At 41.0% G+C, this 17116-nt stretch overlaps 1 protein-coding gene across 2 annotated transcripts in view; it reads left to right on the top strand.

The window, feature by feature from the left end:
* Positions 1–17116, top strand: part of Grin2a (glutamate receptor, ionotropic, NMDA2A (epsilon 1)) — a 428183-nt gene that overhangs the window by 345748 nt on the left and 65319 nt on the right. For both annotated transcript variants that reach the window (NM_008170.4, XM_006521795.4), the window contains exon 11: positions 6077–6237. In NM_008170.4, coding sequence (NP_032196.2) covers positions 6077–6237 — 161 coding nt within the window. The remainder of the gene's footprint in view (positions 1–6076; positions 6238–17116) is intronic.

Below are 17116 nucleotides of genomic sequence, written 5' to 3'. Positions count from 1 at the left end.
TAATATGGCCACTTGTAGGAAAACTAATTTTAAGTACCAATCACATGCCTGACCTTTTCTGGTTCAGAGGTACCTGGTAGCAGATGCTATAAACCCTTGGGACCCTGCTCAGCTTCCATACTCAGAGCATCAAATGCAAACTGATAGCTCTTTTAATTAAATGTTTGATGCAGTTCGATAAACAGAAAATTTCTGAGTAAATAATCTAAATGTTCCTAGAAGATTCAGGGCAGCTTCTTTAGGAAAGTTTGCAAAATGTTAATCGGCACTGAATCAATTTGTTTTAATATGGCTCACAGGGGTGGTTCTGCTTCGTTGTTCTAATCATGAATACCTGAGTGACCCTCTGGTTTGAGAGTTTTTTTTTTCTTCAACCAGTGCTTGCTGTGAAAGACAATGTTTGGGGCCCATGGTGTGCTTAGATGAACGTGGGCTGAGGTTACAGGTTGGTGAATTTGTGAAGGAAGCTTCCAGAGACTATACAAGAAATCTGGAATTTTAGTGTGGACCCTTTCCAAAATACTGGGAATGACACTGACAGAGAATTCATCTCTTCGAGGAAGATCATCTTATTTGGGATCAGACAGACCTGAGTTCAAATGTGAACCTTGGTCTCTGTTGGCCATAAGGCTTCCCATACCTCAGTATCCTCAGGGTTCAATTTACAAACAAAAGGATATGCTAAGTCTGCTTGGCAAGGTGGATTCCAGGATTAGGGATACTCTTACCACACTTGTGCTATTTCCTCCTTCCCACTTCCTTCCACTCCCCCCTCCTTCCTGCTCTTGCTCCTCCCTGTTTCTTCTTGTTGTCATTGTCATTGTCATCCTTACTGCCCTGTTTAAACTTTCACTTCTGGAGCCTTGGAAGTTATTGTATGGATTCAGACTCTTGAAACCACCCATGCAAGGGTTTGGGACTCCCCAAGCAGGGGAGCTGCATGTTCCTTCTCAGGGTCATGGTGCTTTGGCAGGGGAGGGAGGCCACAGTCTAAGTAGGGATAGGTCCCTGAATGAATTGTCCTCCCCTGAAGGCCACAACATGTTAGTTTCTCATCGAGAAGCAAGTGCTGCAGAGATAGCTGAGCCTTTAAAGGGCTTGTCTTGAAGTGCACTAAGATCTGAGCTCTATTCTTAGAACCTGTGCCAAACAGGCCAGGCACGGTGATACAAGCTAACTATTCCAGTGTTGGTCTTTGCCACTCACTGGCCCATCCAGCCTGGCCTGCTTGGAGAATTCCAGGCTAGTGGAGATTCTGTCTTTAAAAAGGTGGATGGCCCCTGAGAATCACACTGACCACACTGAACATTCCCTCTAACCTCAACATGCGCTGCACTCACATACATGTGTGCTTGGACACACATGATTAACACACATACATGTGTGCTTGGACACACATGATTAACACACATACATGTGTGCCTGGACACACATGATTAACACACATACATGTATGCCTGGACACACATGATTAACACACATACATGTATGCCTGGACACGCATGATTAACACACATACATGTATGCTTGGACACACATGATTAACACACATACATGTATGCCTGGACACACATGATTAACAAGTACACACAGTTACTAGGTATTGTTGATTTACAGTCATGGGAGACACATTTTTTTTCTAATCTACAGCTTAGACTTCATAAGCATACAGTATGAAGAAATTTCCTGGTTAATTGCTGAATTTATTTTGCAAATTGTATTTCTTAGCTTTGTGTCTGTATCCTCCATCATAAGTGTACTCTATAGCTTAGTCACTTAGATGACTTTCAGACCTGTCCTCAGACTGGATAGAAATGAAAGATAATTAGGAAAAGATTCCGTGTTTTCCACACTGGAAAGAGACTGGCTAAAGCTAAGCTGAGTGATGACGGTCAGCAAGAACAACACACATGTGACCACTGTGGAACATGAAATATGATGTGCATGAAGCCATGGAGTTACATGCCATTTCAAGCATGTTATGACTATTTCCCAAAGCTATGCATAGTGTATAGATAAGAGAAGCAGGCTCAGTGGGCTTTACGGACTGCTCTAAACAACCCAGCTCCCAAGTGAGATGAAGAGCCCCAAGGAGCTGGGAGGAGCTTTCGTGATAGAAACTGTGTAATGATGTCGCTGCTCTGTGGTCCTACTGGCATGAGAGGCTCTGCATCACAGGCCCTACAGACATTGAAGCCACAACGATTGCTCTCTGCATGAATGGGTGCCTGGCTGGAGGGAAGTCTCACCAGAACCATTCCAGCAGGAAACATGAGCCATCTACAGAATAGATCTAGTTGAGAAAGAGGAGCCATTTGAGAAACTAACTTTTCAGGCTGGGGGTTGTGACTCTATAGTGAGCCACAACAGGTATGGAAAGGTTTGGAATCTTTGAAACACGTGGATGAATGGTAGTGATAGTTACACAAAGTATGTTTAATGCCAGTGAAGGATACATTTAAAATGTTTTATGTTCTATGTTTTATACATTCTATTTCAATTTTAAAATACATGAATGTTCTTTGAAATCCATAAAAATAGAGCATCGTGCCATCTGACTGTGTTACATATAGAAAAGTGTGTGTGTGTGTGTGTGTGTGTGTGTGTGTGTGTGTACAGGTAACAATGAAAAGTGCATGGTGAATTGTTTAAAAATGTGACAGTCTTGGATCTAGTGAGGAAGGGGCCTGGGTGTTAGGGCCGGTGCTGATGTCTGTGGATAGGGGACCTCCCGGAGACTTAGGATTTGTCTGTCTGTCTGTCTGTGCACAGCGGAGGAAAGCACATCTTAATGCTGCATCTCTGCAACGGTTGAAGAATGAAACAGAAGGCTTTTCCTCCAATAGACCATCGCTCCATGTCTCTGGAGATTGCAGGTGGCAGTTACAACAACTAGATTTATGAGTAGCGACACGAGTCCATTCCCCCAGCACCTGCAGCTGTTCTACAAGGCAGCCTTAGCTGTGTTTTCTCTTCTGGCAATGAGAAAGGTTGCTGTGTGGCAGAGTGAGACCACAGAGCCTTATGCTGTGCTCTCTCTCCTCTCTCTCTCTCTCTCTCTCTCTCTCTCCCTCTCTCTCCCTCTCACATACACATACCCATATACCTTTATGCATACATGTGCATATATGTATTCAATATCAATACATGCATTTACATACATATATGTATGTGAATTAACACATATATACATATGCACACATGCATATATACATATACATCCTTGCACATACATACACAAACACATATAATACATGCACATACATATACATATGTAATATACACATGCATTACATATATATTATATATACACATATATATGTATATATACATACATATATATACACACACACATATATGTATGTATATATATATATATATATATATATATATATATATATATATAGAGAGAGAGAGAGAGAGAGAGAGAGAGATGTAAGCACACACACAGTGCAAAATGCATCTAGGCAGGAAACTTTAAATGAGACAATGGATGCTCCCCTATCCCAGATCCAGTTACTGCTGCCAATCCTGTTGTAGCATGTCTCATTTAGGAAAAAATATTTTCATAAAGAAGTTTTAATTAACAGTAAAAAGAAGTGGGAGTTCTGGAAGCGAGCCTAGCACCTAGCACCTCTGTTTGGCCTCTGTCTGGAGGAAGCTTGGATACTCTATCTGGATTTCCTTGTTTTGTGTAAAGCAGGCAGACTTGCCAGTTGAAGAGACCCTGTGGACTGTGGTCCTAGGATTGACACTGGTTTGCTGGGAATTTTTTTACCCTTTCAGAATCTTCAGGTCCTCATCAATATTTCATTTACTTTTGAGACAATGCTTTGATGTGTGGCCTAGGTTAGCCTTGAACTTGTGACCCTCCTGCCTCAGCCTGAATCTATGATATGGATGTGCATCACCATGCCTATATTTTACACAGGTCATGTAATTGAAGCCTCAGTTCCCTTATATACAAAATGATGTTGTAAGATTAATCTCATACCGAGCTGTTGTGAGGTCACAGGACCAATACCTTTAGAAGTTTGGGGCACACTGTTATCTCCTGGGCAAACATCAGTCATTACAAAATAACTAAGCTGACAAAACATGGGTTGTCGTGATTAGTACTCTCTAGTTTCATAATTCATCACAGTCTGTAGAAAAATACATAAAATATCCATGGAAGGAGTTGCAGAGACAAAGTTTAGAGCTAAGACGAAAGGATGAACCATCTAGAGACTGCCCCACCCGGAGGTCCATCCCATAATCAGCCACCAAATGAAGACACTATTGCATATGCCAGAAAGATTTTGCTGAAAGGACCCAGATATAGCTGTCTCTTGTGAGACTGTGCCGGGGCCTAGGAAACACAGAGGTGGATGCTCACAGTCAGCTATTGAATGGATCACAGGGCCCCCAATGGAGGAGCTAGAGAAAGTACCCAAGGAGCTAAAGGGGTCTGCAACACTATAGGTAAACAACAATATGAACTAACCAGTACCCCCAGAACTCATGTCTCTAGCTGCATATGTAGCAGAAGATGGCCTAGTTGGCCATCAGTGGAAAGAGAGGCCCATTGGTCTAGCAAACTTTATATGCCTCAGTACAGCGGAAAGCCAGGGCCAAGAAGTGGGAGTGAGTGGGTAGGGGAGCAGGGAGTGGGGGAGGGTATAGGGGACTTTTGGGATAGCATTTGAAATGTAAATGAAGAAAATATCCAATTTTTAAAAAAGGAAAAAAAAGAGAAAGAAAAATACAGCTTGCGCTATTGGTTTTGCCCACAATGAACAGAGACACTAAAGAATTAGTTTCTAATGCTTTCTTGACTGCTGCTGTTTGGTGAATGTCCTAGTCTTTGGTTTTCATAATAACTCTATAAGGGAACTGCTGGTATGGTCCCTACTGCAGGTTTGAAAGAAAGACAGGAGACAGGATGGTGTGAAATGACTTACCCATGGTCCCTAGTTAAGAGGGACAGATTCTCAGCTAAGTCTCATGGCTCCTGCCTGTGCTATCTCTAGGGACAATTGTATTTTTAGAATGCAGGTTATAGCAACTGACTTTAATTTGATCAAATACTCTAAAACTTGATCTAAGTATACTTTGTACATAATTAAATGCTCTAACAAAACCTGTTATTGTGTACAATTCAAGTTAGCCTAATAAAATGTTTTAAGGCTGTGAACATGGGGCTGGAGTGATGTCTCAGTTAGCCAAACGCCTTGCATGTCTCATCTCCCAGAACTCCAACACTAAACTGTTGGAAAGTTCCAGGTTCAGTAAAAGAAACTGTGTCAAAACACAAGGTAGGTTTTGTTTTGAGGAATTATATGTAAGATTTATGTCTGCCCTGCACTTGCAGGCACATAACACACACACACACACACACACACACACACACACACACACACACACACACACATCCTATTAACAGGTAGTATCAGTCAGTTAGTCAAGAAAGAATCATGGAGCATAGAAAACTTTCATGAAACCTGAGTACCCAGGAAGTAATCCGTGGGGTCTCTGGATCATAAACTTACCCTGGGTCTGCCATGAGCCAGGCATTGTAGCAGGCGACTGTTAGGACTCTATAAATAAATACTGCCTGTGGAAATGACTGAATGGAGGATGAATGAATCCTAGCATATGACCATTTTTCTGGAGCTGAGAGCAAGGTATGATTGATAGTAATCACAAAAGGAAAGACTGTCACAAACCAGAGAACTGACTTTGGGTAAAGTAGACCCTTAACTCTTTTAGAATATCTTGGTGCCAACTATGTGCCTAGCATGGTGCTAGTCTCTTAAATGGCACAGGACAGCTATCCCCAGCAAATATTCATTGACCAAGCCCTGTTCTTGCTTCTGGGGCACAGAATAGAAAATGGAAACAAAACCACAAGCTAAATGCTGTTTTGCCATCTTAGAGATCGCAGACCCATGGAAGATGTGGTTGAGCACAAAGAGCCTGAGCAAATCTCTTTTGCTGTTCAACTGCTACATGTTGTGCCACTGTGCGAATGAATGCTCACTGGTTGCTTCTCTCTCTTCCTTTCACCTTTTCCTCCCCTAACTTCCCCCTCCAGTTCCAGAGACCTCATGACTATTCTCCGCCTTTCCGATTTGGGACAGTACCCAATGGAAGTACAGAAAGGAATATTCGTAACAACTACCCCTATATGCACCAGTACATGACCAAATTCAACCAGAGGGGCGTAGAGGATGCCTTGGTCAGCTTGAAAACTGGGTAAGAACAGTCATTTCTTCTCTGCAGACATCGGGTCTTTAAATCTGACAGAAACAGACTCTGCATGGCTTGGTGCTTATCTGTGAGAATTTTCTGGAGAGGTGCCGCAGGCTAGATGGCTCCCAGCAGAGGAGTGTTTGTGTTAATATGATGAACATCACAGGCTTCCTGTTAAGAGAAAGCAACCCACCAAGTATGGAAATGTGAATAACCCAGAGGCGTTCCTTAAACTGATAAGGAAGTTGATCCAATTCCATGGGATGTCTCTGTCAAGTAGAGAGACCTAAAAAGGTTGGGAGCTTAAGGAAAGGAAACCTAGATTTCCATTAGCTTGTTTTTGGAAGGGTAAAGTACTGGTAAGAGCTTGACAGTACAATGTTGATGACGGTGTTTGAGGATGATGCTCAGAGGCAAAGTCTGTGTCTAGAATGCAAAAGTCCTAATTTCCCCCACCAGACACTGAACAAAGAATGGTGCGAGGAGAAAGGAAATAGGAAAGGAAAGAGATAAGAACTCAAATGCTTTCTAAAGACACAGCCAGAGTTCTGGTCTATCCATTGACATGGGAGAATAAAGCTGTATTAGTCAAAGGTCTCTAGATTTCCACTCAGGCTGACTATCCTGACACCAACCCTGGCTCTGTACCACCCTCAGAGAATGTTTTCTGTTAATTTCAGGATGACTCCTTGGTTTGGGTATTTTCCTATCATGAGTGATTGACACTCATCATATATGTACATATTTATGTGTATATACATACACACACACACATATATATATATGTTTATATAAATGTATATATAAGCAAATACACATACACACTCATACACACACAGAAAATATTTTAAAATGGCTTACAGGCTGTTGTCCAGTTAATCCAACAAAGGTTGTCTACTAATGAAAGGTCCAAGAACAGAGTAGTAATTGTGCAGTCAGTGACATTGGACATCTCAGCTGGTCTCCAGTCAATGCTTGTTAGCAGGAACAAGCTTCTTTCTTCCATGTTCTTTACATAGGTTGCCAGGACAAAGTGTGGTCCAGACTAAATGTGTATCTTTCCACCTCCAAAGATCTGGATTAAATGTTGGTCTTCCTACTTAAAATTATTTAATTAAGAAATAAAATCATCACAGGGGTTCCCAGCCAGTTGGTGTTTAGTTAATTCCAGATAGAGTCAAGTTGACAACCAAGAATAGTCATTACAAATTAACGCTTTGTCAACTTGATGTACAACCATATCTCCTTATGTTATATTTTCATTTATGAATGAAAACAACCAGGCCATAGTTATGTCTAACATGATATAAGTATTACTTGTACAACTGTAAACACATTATACATTTTAAAATGGGTGGCAACGTCCCTTAAGAGACATCCTTTGAGTATCTAAAACTCAGCTATGATAACTACTAATATTCTCTTAATTGATGTTACATTACATGATAAAGAAGTTAAGGAAAGAAAACACAAATATTTGTACAAACATATACTTACCAATATAAGACAGAAATACTTAAGTCAATTATAACTCTTATTTCTGCAACTGGCAACATCCTTAGATGGTATTAATAACTAGCTTCTTCTACTACCCACTCTGTATTTCCCCACCTTCAGCAAGCAGGTCTTGGTTCTTTTCCTGGAAGAGTGTACCATACCTTGATTCCTGGTGGGTCTGTGCCCTTTTTCATCTTTCCAGGATTAAGCCCTTGTAGTTTCCTATTGACATTAACCAAAAAACATGCTGTGGCAATTGAATATGGTTGGCCCAGGGAATGGCACTATTAGGAGGTGTGACTTTGTTGGAGGAAGTGTGTCACTGTGGGGGGGTGGGCTTTGAGAGAACTTCCTTCTAGCTGCCTAGAAGCCAGTCTTCTGTTTGCCCTTAGAACAAGATACAGAACTCTCAATTCCTCCAGTTCCATGTCTGACTGGATGCTGCCATGCTTTCTGCCATGATAATGAACTGAACCTCTCTGTACCTGTAAGCCAGTCCTAGTGAAATATCCTTTATAAGAGTTGCCTTGGACATAGTGTCTCTTCACAGCAATAAAGTCCTAACTAAGACAGAAGTTGGTACCAGGAGTTGGATATTGCTGTGATAGTGGTGACCATGTTTTTGTTTGGAGGAATGTGGATTTTGTGACTTTGGATTTGGAAAGCCATGGAATGCTTTAAGTGGGGTTTAATGGGACATTTAGTAGGAATATGGAAAACATTGGTGCTGAGGGTGATTTGAACTCTGGATATTATTCTTATGATGTTTTGGTGAAGAATGTTGCTGCCTTTGCCTGTGTTTGAAGAGTCGACCAGAGGCTAAGCTAAACAGACAAATCAACCAAATTTAGACTGTGGCTCGCGCTTATGAAGGACATTCTAACAAAGCATAGCAAGCTCAAAAAGACAAAAACACAAAAATGTATCACGTAAGTAGTGAAGGGCCACCAGGAAGTGAAATGGAGCTGAATTCTGTGTTCAAGAGATAAACATATTAAGAAAGTGGTGACTTCGGGGCAAGATCCCTCCCAGCTAAGCTTACTGCTTATGTGTTTGCAGTTGAACAAGGAATAGTTATGTCATGTTAAGCATTATTACCTGATTATTGTTTTCATTTGTACTTTTATTCTGGAATGAACTGCAATCCAGCATGGAGGACACAGACTTTTGATCTGCATCTGGAGGAATAGTGACCATGAAAAGATCAGATCCAAGCATGGTAGTGTATACATGCCTTTAATCCAAGGAGACAGAGACAAATAGATCCCTGAGTTCAAGGCTAGCCTGGCACAGAACAAGTTCCAAGAAGAGAAAAGCTTAGGTCCAGGTGTGGTGATACATGCCTTTAATCCCAGCATTCAGGAGACAGAGCCATAGACCTCTGAGTTCAATGTCTGTCTGCAGAGCAAGTTCCATGACAGCCAAGCTTATGCAGTGAAGGAGTTGGAAAACAGAAAGCTGATGATAGTGTAATAGAACAAGAGGACTGTGTTCTAGCTCCAGTAAGCAGCAGAACTCAGTAGCTTTGGCCATGTGTCCCTGGCTTTATAGACAAAAATAGAAGGGACTATTGGGACAATTGATGCTATTTAGCTCTCACTAAAAACTTAACGATGATTAAAAAGAGACCAGTATCACCGAGGTGAAATCTTCTGGGAAGTGTTTTCTAAGAGCACAGAAAAGCTGTGTTCCAGAGATAGCCAAGGTTGTGCCTTGTGCTGCAGCTGGAGTTGGTAATGTGTAAGAGGCATCCAGGTGGTACTGGTTTGAAGGCATGAAGGGGTCATGGAGAGCAGTTGAGGCTTGGCACTGTGAGAGGCCAGGGAAGTACACTGGTGAATGTGCAGTCTCAGTTGTTGTGAAAGGGGTCATGAAAATAAGCTGAGGCTTGGCATTATGAAGAGAGCCTATGAGAGGCTATTGGTGAAGCCTAGTTGTGGTGGAAGACCCCAGTGTATTGGTCTTGATGCCAGTACCATGGGATGACCACCAAGAAGGGCAGCAGCACTGTAGTGAAGTCAACCATAGTCCAGAGTGCTACAGAGGGCAGAGCTGGAGTGATGACCCAAGCCCTTTGGAAGAGCCCAAGTGCATGACCATGAGTGCATCTCAGACACTGAAACAAGAAGCTGTGAAGTTGAGGTTGCTTTGACAACCCTGAGATGTTAGATGCGCCAGAGCCATGGGATACCTGCTGAGGAAAGCTGCTAACAGGGAGTGGAACCAGCCCGAGAGAAGGAATTGTATTGCAGCCAACAAAGCTGAAAGAAGTTGGACATCAGACATGGAGATGCAGAGTTTGGAGTTTGCCCAGCTAATTTTTGGTCTTGCTTTGGTCCAGTATTTCCTCACTATGAAAGTTTGAAGTGGTAATGTACACCCTGTGATGTTGGAGGTATGTGATCTGCCTTTTTGTTCTGATTTTATAGAGGATTACTGTAAAGAGATTGCATGAATCTCAGAAAAGACTTAGAACTTTGGACTTTTAACAGTGTTAAGATTGCTATAGACTATGGGGACTTTTGAAGTTGGACTAAATATATTTTGCATTATTCTATGACTAGATATGTGCCAGCCCTGCCCCCACCCCATAGATTCATGTGTTTGAACAAGCCTTTGAGGGCCAGGGTGTGGAATGTGATGGTTTGAATATGTTTGACCCAGGGAGTGGCACTATTAGGAGGTGTGGCCTTGTTGGAGAAAGTGTGTCACTGTGGGGGGTGGCTTATCAGTGGCCTTCCTCCTAACTGCCTGGAAGCTAGTCTTCTCCTGTTTGCCTTCGGAACAAAATATAGAACTCTAAACTCCTCCAGCGCTATGCCTGCTTGGACACTGCCATGCTTCCTGCCTTGATGATAATGGACTGAACCACCAATCCTGTAAGCCAGCCCCAGTGAAATGTTCTTTGTAAGAGTTGCCTTGGTCATGGTGTCTCTTCACAACAGTAAAGTCCTAACTAAAACACACCCTAAAGGATATCCTGGACTCCAAACATAATCTTTCTTATCTCCTTTGTAGAAAAGCAATCCAATTTCCCCTTGGTAATATGGATCAATCATCCTTCCTAACACTGTTATTCCTTTCTTAGCCTCTTCACTGAAGGACATCAGAAGCCCAAAGTGGCCAGGTGGGAAGTCTGAGCTTCCAGTTCAGTGGGATGTTTTTGTTGTGGCTCCTGGCAGGACCATGTCCTACCTCTGGAACCAAAACTTCTAGGCCAGCAGAAGATAAGGTCTCAGGAGCAGGAGATACATTTTAAGGCATTTACCATACCAACATGAGTACTTGGGTCTGATCCAAAATAATCTATGCTTGCTTGGTTGGTTTTAAGCCAGGTATGGTGGCATTTGACATCCTAGTATAGCCATAGTGGTGGTAGTGGTGGGTGGTGGTAGAAGTGGTGGTGGAGGAGATGGTGGTGGTGGTGGTGGTGGATAGTGACAGAAAGCTTTGTGGCTGGTCAGCTTAGTTCAATTAGTGAGCTCCAGGCCAGGGAGAGTCCCCAGTCTCAGCAAATAAGATGGAGAATACTCAAACAATCTGACAGTGGGCTCTGGCTGCCACATGTACGTGATGCATATGAAAGTACCCATCACCAAGTCCCCACATATAAGAGAAAGAAAACTATCCCGTTCAGTGGTCACGAGCTTAGGCTCTGGAGACAGGCACTGCTCTTCCTACTATTAATTCTGTGATATTTGTACTTGACCTTTATGTAATCATCCTGTGCCTCACCTTTAAAGTGGGAACAATCACAGAACCTAATTCATAAGACTTCTGTGACGAACAAGATGGACAAATGTGTTAGAGAGAGCATTTTGAGTAGCACCTGGCATGAGATGGTAGTTATTGTTATTGCTGTCATTTGTTACAAAGGTTAAATTCCATTAGCACATCTTCAAAAAGTCAGGAATGTGTGAAATACAATTTAGAAGGATTCCATTAAAATGATTTCATTTTAAATGAAGGAGTTTTATAATGAGAGAAGTTTTGATTATCTAGAAAATTAGCTTCAGTGGGGATCTCAGTCGTGTGGGGTTTCTGCGCCTGACACATGGCTGCAGGTATAGTCTCCTCACTCGTAGCTGCAGGTACAGTCTCCTCATTCGTGGCTGCAGGTACAGGCTCCTCATTCGTGGCTGCAAGTACAGGCTCCTCACTCGTGACTGCAAGTACAGTCTCCTCATTTGTGGCTGCAAGTACAGGCTCCTCACTTGTGGCTGCAGGTACAGTCTCCTCATTTGTGGCTGCAGGTACAGTCTCCTCATTCGTGGATGCAGGTACAGGCTCTTCACTCAGCCGCTTCCTCTTGCTTCTTACTTTGGGGGACTAAGAAACTCCTCATCTCTGTCAAACTAAACCCAGAGCTCTGCTCAGTTCCTCAGGAATACTGTCAGAGAGCATTCTCCCCTACCAGGCCTGCATCTTCAACTTAATCAGTGTCTTAGCACAGACAGGAAGAACATTTCTTCCGAGGTTAAGCCCATGACTTATGTGAAACTCACATATGGCTTGTTCTGGCTTGGAATGATTTTTAAAAACTTTCTAAATGCACAACACAGAAAGTTGGATATTAAATAAATTATTCGATAGCTCTGTACTACCTGGTGTTGTAGGTTAGTGGTCCATGTAGTCACCCACACCATCTTTAACAGTACCTTCCAACCACTCTTGTCACTTCCAAAACTGAAGGTCAGTTCCTGCTATTAGGACCTATAAATAACATCAATATGCTTGTTCCAATTTTCTGTCTGTCTTCATTAGCCCAGCGTTCTAAGTGAGGATCTTGCAATGAGTCCTAGGTCTCATTTGTCATCACAGTGTAGTGTCTCATGACCGTACATTTGACAAATGTATCTGGTCTTCTGTCTTGGTGGATGTGTGAGGACTGTCCTGCTTGTATTATGGGTCCCTCTCTAAGGATTCCTTTGTATGTGCCTTGTTTTACTCATGCTTCTCCTTGTGAAAATTACTGGGGCATGCAGTGTGTATAGATTCAATTTTAGCAAATACCACAAAAGAATTTTTATGACTTTAAAACTTAGCCATGGTGTGAGGTTTTTTCTAAAGTGTCTTTTCACAAATATCTATAGTATTGTTTCAGATGAACAGACAGACCATGAACACAGTATGGATGATGGCATTGAAGGCTGTCTGGATACTTGTTGTCCATTTGTCACCCAGAACTCAAAAAATGGGCTCTTTTCCTTCATTTTTAAAGAAATATGCAATATTACAAAAAAAGTATTATAGAAGCAGAAACCAGCCAAGGCTACAAATTGTTTCCTGAACGCCATATAATAATTATGACATCCATCTTGGAAAACATGGGCATATGGTGGTCTACCCTGTATTTGATTTCCCATGTAAGAGTTGCTTTGGGCTGTTCCGTCAAATTCAGAGGCAGGACCTAAAGGAATAGCAATTATCCCTTTGGTGATAACTGTATGCTAGGTCATTAGTGATGAGAGCTCATCAGGCTTCCACCGGGAAGACTTGCACTTACTGGGGTTGATGCTGGTAGAAACCACATGTGTCTTGAACAGACTCCATGGTTAATTGCTTGAATAAATTAAGGTTTGAATAGATAATACATTTGTATATTTCAAATATTAAAAATATCAATATTTGTGCCTAATGTTGCAGGTCTATCATCCCAGTTTTGCAGGAAGAACATAAAGTCGAGCCCTGCCTTTACAAAATGAGTTCAAGACTTCCCTTGGAAATTTAGTAATACCCTGTCTCCAGATAAGAAGTAAAAAGAGGGCTGGGGATATAGCTCAGCTTATATGGTGAGCATAAAAGATTCAATCCCTGTATCATCCAAAACAGAGAACACACATGAAAAATGAACAGTTAAATTCTCTTTCCATGCTGCTCTTCCTCTGCCTCAGACTCTCCCCCTGTAGTAACCAAATACATTTACTTTATCTTCTATTCCCCTGGCATCTTCCAGATTGTTCTATGTCAATGCATAAGCTTTCATTTGTAAAGGAGACATGTTTTATTTATCTGATGCCCTATTAATAGAGTTAAGTCATCTCCAATATTTTGCTACTGCAAATAATACTCCAGTGGAGACAACCCATGCATGTCTTGTGTAATGTAAAATTAATTTCCTGAAATAGTTGGTCAAACATTATATATAATTTTAACTTTGGCAGATGTTGATGAATTTCTTTCTGTTTAAAAAATATATATATTTACCCTGTAAGAGAAAGTCTATTTCTCCAAGATGGTTACCAGCAGAATTCCCAGTTAACATTCTGAACATTTCCTACTAAGTAAAGTTTGCACTGACATATATTTTAATTTGGACATTTTTATTATAAGTGAGTTTGACCACTTTTTTTTATATAACCAAGAGTCATCAGTAATTCATTTTTTGAAAAGAAAGATTTTTTTTTAACCAGTTCATCAATTTTGATCCTGTGGAAGGTGTTTCTTCCACATGTATCTTATTTTTTGTAGTTGAATATATTAATCATTACTATGGCTTTTGAATTTTTGAGTTGTAATTCAAAAATCTTCATTTACCCTGAAGTTACAGAATAAATCTCTTGCATTTTCTTCCATTTTAGTTTATTTATTTATTTATTTATTTATCTATTTATTTATTTATTTATTTTACTTAATTATTTTATTTATTTATATCCCAAATGTTGTCTCCCTGGTGTCCCCTTCCAGAGTTTCTTATCCCCTCCTGCTCCTATTTGCCTCTGAGAGGGTGTTCCACCCCCAGCTGGGATCCCCCTTCCCATGGGCATCTACAGTATTAGGCACATCCTCTCCCACTGAAGCCAGACAAGTAGTCCTCTATTACATATCTTCCCAGGGCCTTAGGCCAGCCTGTATATGCTCTTTGGTTGGTAGCTTAGACTCTGGGTGTTCCCAGGGGTCCATGTTAGTTGACACTGTTGATCTTCCTATGTGGTTGCCATCCCTGTCAGTTCCTTCAATTCTTCCCCAACTCTTCCACAGGGGTCTCTGACCTCAGTCCAATGGTGGGCTGTAAGCATCTGCATCTGTATGGTCAGGAGCTGATAAGAGCATCTCAGAGGACAGCCATGCTAGGCTCTTGTCTGCAAGCACAACATAGCATTAGTAATAGTGTCAGGCTTTGGTGCCCACCTATGAGATGGATCCGAAGTTTGGCTGGTCACCGGGAAGCCTTTCCTTCAGTGCCTGCTCCATTTTTGTCCCTGCATTTCTTTCAGACAGGTACAATTCTGGGTCAAAATTTTGGAGGTGGGTTCATGACCCTATCTCTCTACTAGGGACCCTGTTTACCTACTGGAGGTAGTATCTTCAGGTTCCATTTCCTCAACTGTTCGGCTAAGGTTATCCCCAATGAGTCCTGGGAGCCTCTCACATCCCAGGTCTCTGAGAATTTCTAGAGGTTCCTCCACCCATACCCCATCCCAGGAGTGGCATAATCAACCCACCAGATTGACTTCCAGAGTGGTTGTGCCAGTGTGCAATCCCACCAGCAATGGAGAAATGTTCTTTCTCCACATTCCCGCCAGCATGTGCTGTCACTTGAGATTTTTATCTTAGCCATTCTGGTTGATGTAAGGTGGAATCTCAGGGTAGTTGGATCTGCATTTCCCTGATGACTAAGGATGTTGATTTCTTTAAGTACTTCTCAGCTATTCATATATTCATATCAGTTAGTGAAGATCTTCTCCCAATCCATAGGTTGTCATTTTGTCCTACTGAGAGTGTTCTTTGCCTTACAGAAAATTTTCAGTTTCAAGAGATCCCATTTATCAATTGTTAGTCTTAGAACCTAAGCCACTGATGTTCTGTTCATGAAATTTTCCTCTGTGCCAATGCATTTAAGGTAATTTCTCACTTTCTCTTCAATTTGATTCAGTGTACCTGGTTTTGTGTTGAGTTTCTTGATCTATCTGGATTTGAACTTTGTGCAGGATTGTAAATATGGATCAATTTGCATTCTTCTTCCTACCAACTGCCAGTTAGACCAGCACCATTTGTTGAAGATGCTTTTTTGTTTGTTTCTTTTCTCCTACTATATAGTTTTGGCTTCTTTGTCAAAGGTCAAGTGTCCATAGGTGTGTGGGTTTATTTCTGGGTCTTTGATTCTATTCCATTGATCTCTATACCAAGACCATGAGGGTTTGTTTTGTTTTGTTTTGTTTTGTTTTTTTATCACTATTGCTCTGTAGTACAGCTTGAGTTCAGGGATGGTGATTCCACCAGAAGTTCTTTTACTGTTCAGAGTTGTTTTGGCTATTCTGGCTTTTTGTTTTTCCATATGAAGTTGACAATTGCTTTTACCATGTCTGTGAAGAATTGTGCTGGAAATTTGATGGGGATTGCATTGAATCTGTAAATTGCTTTTGGTAAGATGGCCATTTTCACTATGTTAATCCTACTGATTCGTGTGCCTGGGAAATCTTTCCATCTTCTGAGGTCTTCTTCAGTTCCTTTCTTGAGAGACTTGAAGTTATTGTCATGTAGATCTTTCACTTGCTTGGTTAGAGTTACATCAAGAAATTTTGTACTATTTGTGGCTATTGTGAAGGATCTTGTTTCCCTAATTTCTTTCTCAGCCTGTTTATCATTTGTATAAAAGAAGGCAACTGATTTGTTTGAGTTAATTTTATATTCAGCAACTTTTCTGAAGTTTATCAAGTGTAGGAATTCAGTTATAGAATTTTGGGGACCATTTAAGTATATTATCATCTGCAAATAGTGATACCTTGAATTCTTCCTTTCTAATTTGTATCCCCTGGAGCTCCGTTTGTTGTTTAATTGCTGTAGCTAGAACTTTAAGTACTATAGTTAATAGATAGGGGAAGATTGGGCAGCCTTGTCTTGTCCCTGATTTTAGTGGGATTGCTTCAAGTTTCTCTCCATTTAATTTTATATTGGCTGATGGTTTGCTGTATATTGCTTTTATTATATTTAGTAATGTGCTATGGATCACTGATCTCTCCAAGAGTTTTAATATGAAGGGGTGTTGGATTATGACAAAGGCTTTTTCAGCATTTAATGAAATGATTATGTGACTTTTCTTTGAGTTTTGTTATATAGTGGATTACATTGATGAATTTTTGTTTATTGAACCATCCCTTGGATGAAGGCCACTTGATCATGATGAATAATGTTTTTCGTGTGTTCTTGGATTCAGTATGCAAGAATTTTATTGAGTATTTTTGTATTGATATTTATAAGCTAAATTGGTCTACAGTTTTCTTTCTTTGTTGGGTCTTTGTGTGGTTTAGGTATCAGAGTAAATGTGGCTTCATAGAATGAATTACACAGTGTTCCTTCTGTTCTTTTTTTGTGGACTAGTTTGAGGAGTAATGTGGAATAGTTTTGAGTATTAGATCTTCTTTGAATATCACCTGGCCCTGGA

The sequence above is a fragment of the Mus musculus genome, chromosome 16 (genome assembly GCF_000001635.26).
Source record: "Mus musculus strain C57BL/6J chromosome 16, GRCm38.p6 C57BL/6J".
Taxonomy (NCBI): Eukaryota; Metazoa; Chordata; class Mammalia; order Rodentia; family Muridae; genus Mus; species Mus musculus.
Note: the sequence above shows the minus strand (reverse complement) of the source record. Positions and strands in the feature narration are given on the sequence as shown.